The 1,863-nt window shown below is 47.2% G+C and overlaps 1 protein-coding gene across 1 annotated transcript; it reads left to right on the top strand.

The window, feature by feature from the left end:
- Window positions 1-10: 10 nt before the first annotated feature.
- Pmar_PMAR007243 (conserved hypothetical protein) lies at window positions 11-1,759 on the top strand (the record flags this gene model as incomplete). The annotated part of the gene is made up of 10 exons (XM_002775328.1): window positions 11-161; window positions 215-303; window positions 349-398; window positions 455-562; window positions 613-692; window positions 741-851; window positions 904-996; window positions 1,264-1,330; window positions 1,475-1,586; window positions 1,634-1,759. Coding segments are annotated over exons 1-10 (858 nt in total), but the record flags the coding sequence as incomplete, so codon positions are not given.
- Window positions 1,760-1,863: the final 104 nt, after the last annotated feature.

Here is a 1,863-nt window from a genome sequence, read left to right as displayed (position 1 = left end):
GATGAGGGATAGAAGTAGAATATCCGTTTTCTAATGGTGGGCCAGTTGATGGCTGTGGTCGCGACTTGCAACTTGGACCAATGGGCTCTCGATTTCGACGGCAACGAGAGAAGGGTTATTGAAAGCATACGAATTGCTCATGAGAAAAATGCCAAGTTCCGGTAAGTAGACAGGACAAAACGTCTTTGTCGAGGCGTCTTCAGTACTGGTCCAGAATTGGAGCTCTCTGGCTATGGTTGTGAAGACCATTTCCTTGAGACGGACACTTTCCATCATTGCTGGGAGTCTCTTGCGCACATCATCGTAATAGGACTGCGGCCCTCTCATTGTTATATGTTGGCTTTGTAGACGGCAACCTCAGATTTGGATATGCTCCTGGACATAGGAATGCCAGCTTTGTAATGCTGGGATGTTGTGAGGTGGTCGGCGGCGAAGTCGTAGTCGTTGTTCTCAGATTCAAGTCGACCGGTTACAACTGTCGAGTGTTCCTCTATCGTGGCCGTGTGCTGTTAGTGCGGCCCAAAATGCTCTTGGCAGATGATGGTAATTACCGTGAGTCCAGGTACTAAGGAAAGCATATGCATTAACAATCACACACTAGTGCCGAGGTAGGTGGTTCGCACCCTGGCCGATGGAGCGAGGCCTCGAGGAGATGCTCCTGCCTGATGTAGTCCGAGAGGCTCAACCTGTTGGTAGGGCATACACCATGTGTAATGTAGGCGTTTTATGGTATGTCTCAGATATTCGACAACAAACATGTCCCTTCGGCTTTGGTGTTGTCCAACTGGCGGACTGCGCTGTTGGTTGTGAGGCCTGTGAGGAACTGTGGGCACCTGAGAACCCTCATACAAGCAAGATTCGGCCACAATGTGACTAGGCTATTGGACTCGATGTTGCTCTCAGTTATGGCCCTTGACGGTGTGGATATCATCGCCAATGGTAGTGGGTCACATCATGAATTAAGGAAGCTCAAGAAGCGTCTGAAACTAATTGCGGGTAAGGCTACTGGGCTCAGTGTGGGAAGATATGTACATGCTTAACTACGTGTGTTGGTGATAATATGGAAATATTGAGGAAATTTCGCGCAATCTTTGTTGGCTCCTGTACACTTTTATCCGATTCCGTATGAATAACGAGAATTTTGGAGAATTTCCGGGAATTTCTTCCAAATTTTCACATTTTCACCAGCACAGGTAGTCGAACTTGTGTATATCTTCCAATGTTTTACTGGGTTATGCTTAATCTTGATGGGCTTCTCTCTAGGTGCTACGTCCAAGTCAGGAGGAGTATATTTGTATGCCAACTCGATGGGTTGTGATGGCGGGAGACTGTAATATCCGATATTTGCATACTGCAGGGTCGTCGAGTTAATTGAAATACTGCTAGACTCACAGTTGATGATCTTAGTAACATCGCAAGACATGCGGACATTTCCTACCATTTTGAAGCTACACCCTATTCCCAATATGTGTAGGTACTTTGATGGTTCATCGTTGATAGCCGTGAATGGTGAAGTCCGTGCTCAAGGGTCACAGTTTGCCATCAAGGAGATCGAGGTCATCACCGCTAATGTTGATCTTGAAGAGGTATTCCTTCATACATCTTATATCTGTTAGTTATGTGATACCGTTAGGTCCGCTCTTATCGTGCTAGTAAGAAGTCCAGGTGCACGCAGGCGGCGGCTTTGACGGGTACGCGAATACCTCGGGTTCACTGTAGAGACTTTCGTCTCTGCGACCCCGCCAATAAGTACAACGCTGTTCCGCTGGGTAATTGTGCCACGTTGAAGTGTAGATTCATATCGGCGAATCTTCCAGTGAAACCAATCGTCTGCGATCCTATGGAGGAAATAGCACAAGGTGA

The sequence above is a fragment of the Perkinsus marinus genome (assembly GCF_000006405.1).
Source record: "Perkinsus marinus ATCC 50983 genomic scaffold scf_1104296955942, whole genome shotgun sequence".
NCBI classification, from domain to species: Eukaryota; Perkinsozoa; order Perkinsida; family Perkinsidae; genus Perkinsus; species Perkinsus marinus.
Note: the sequence above shows the minus strand (reverse complement) of the source record. Positions and strands in the feature narration are given on the sequence as shown.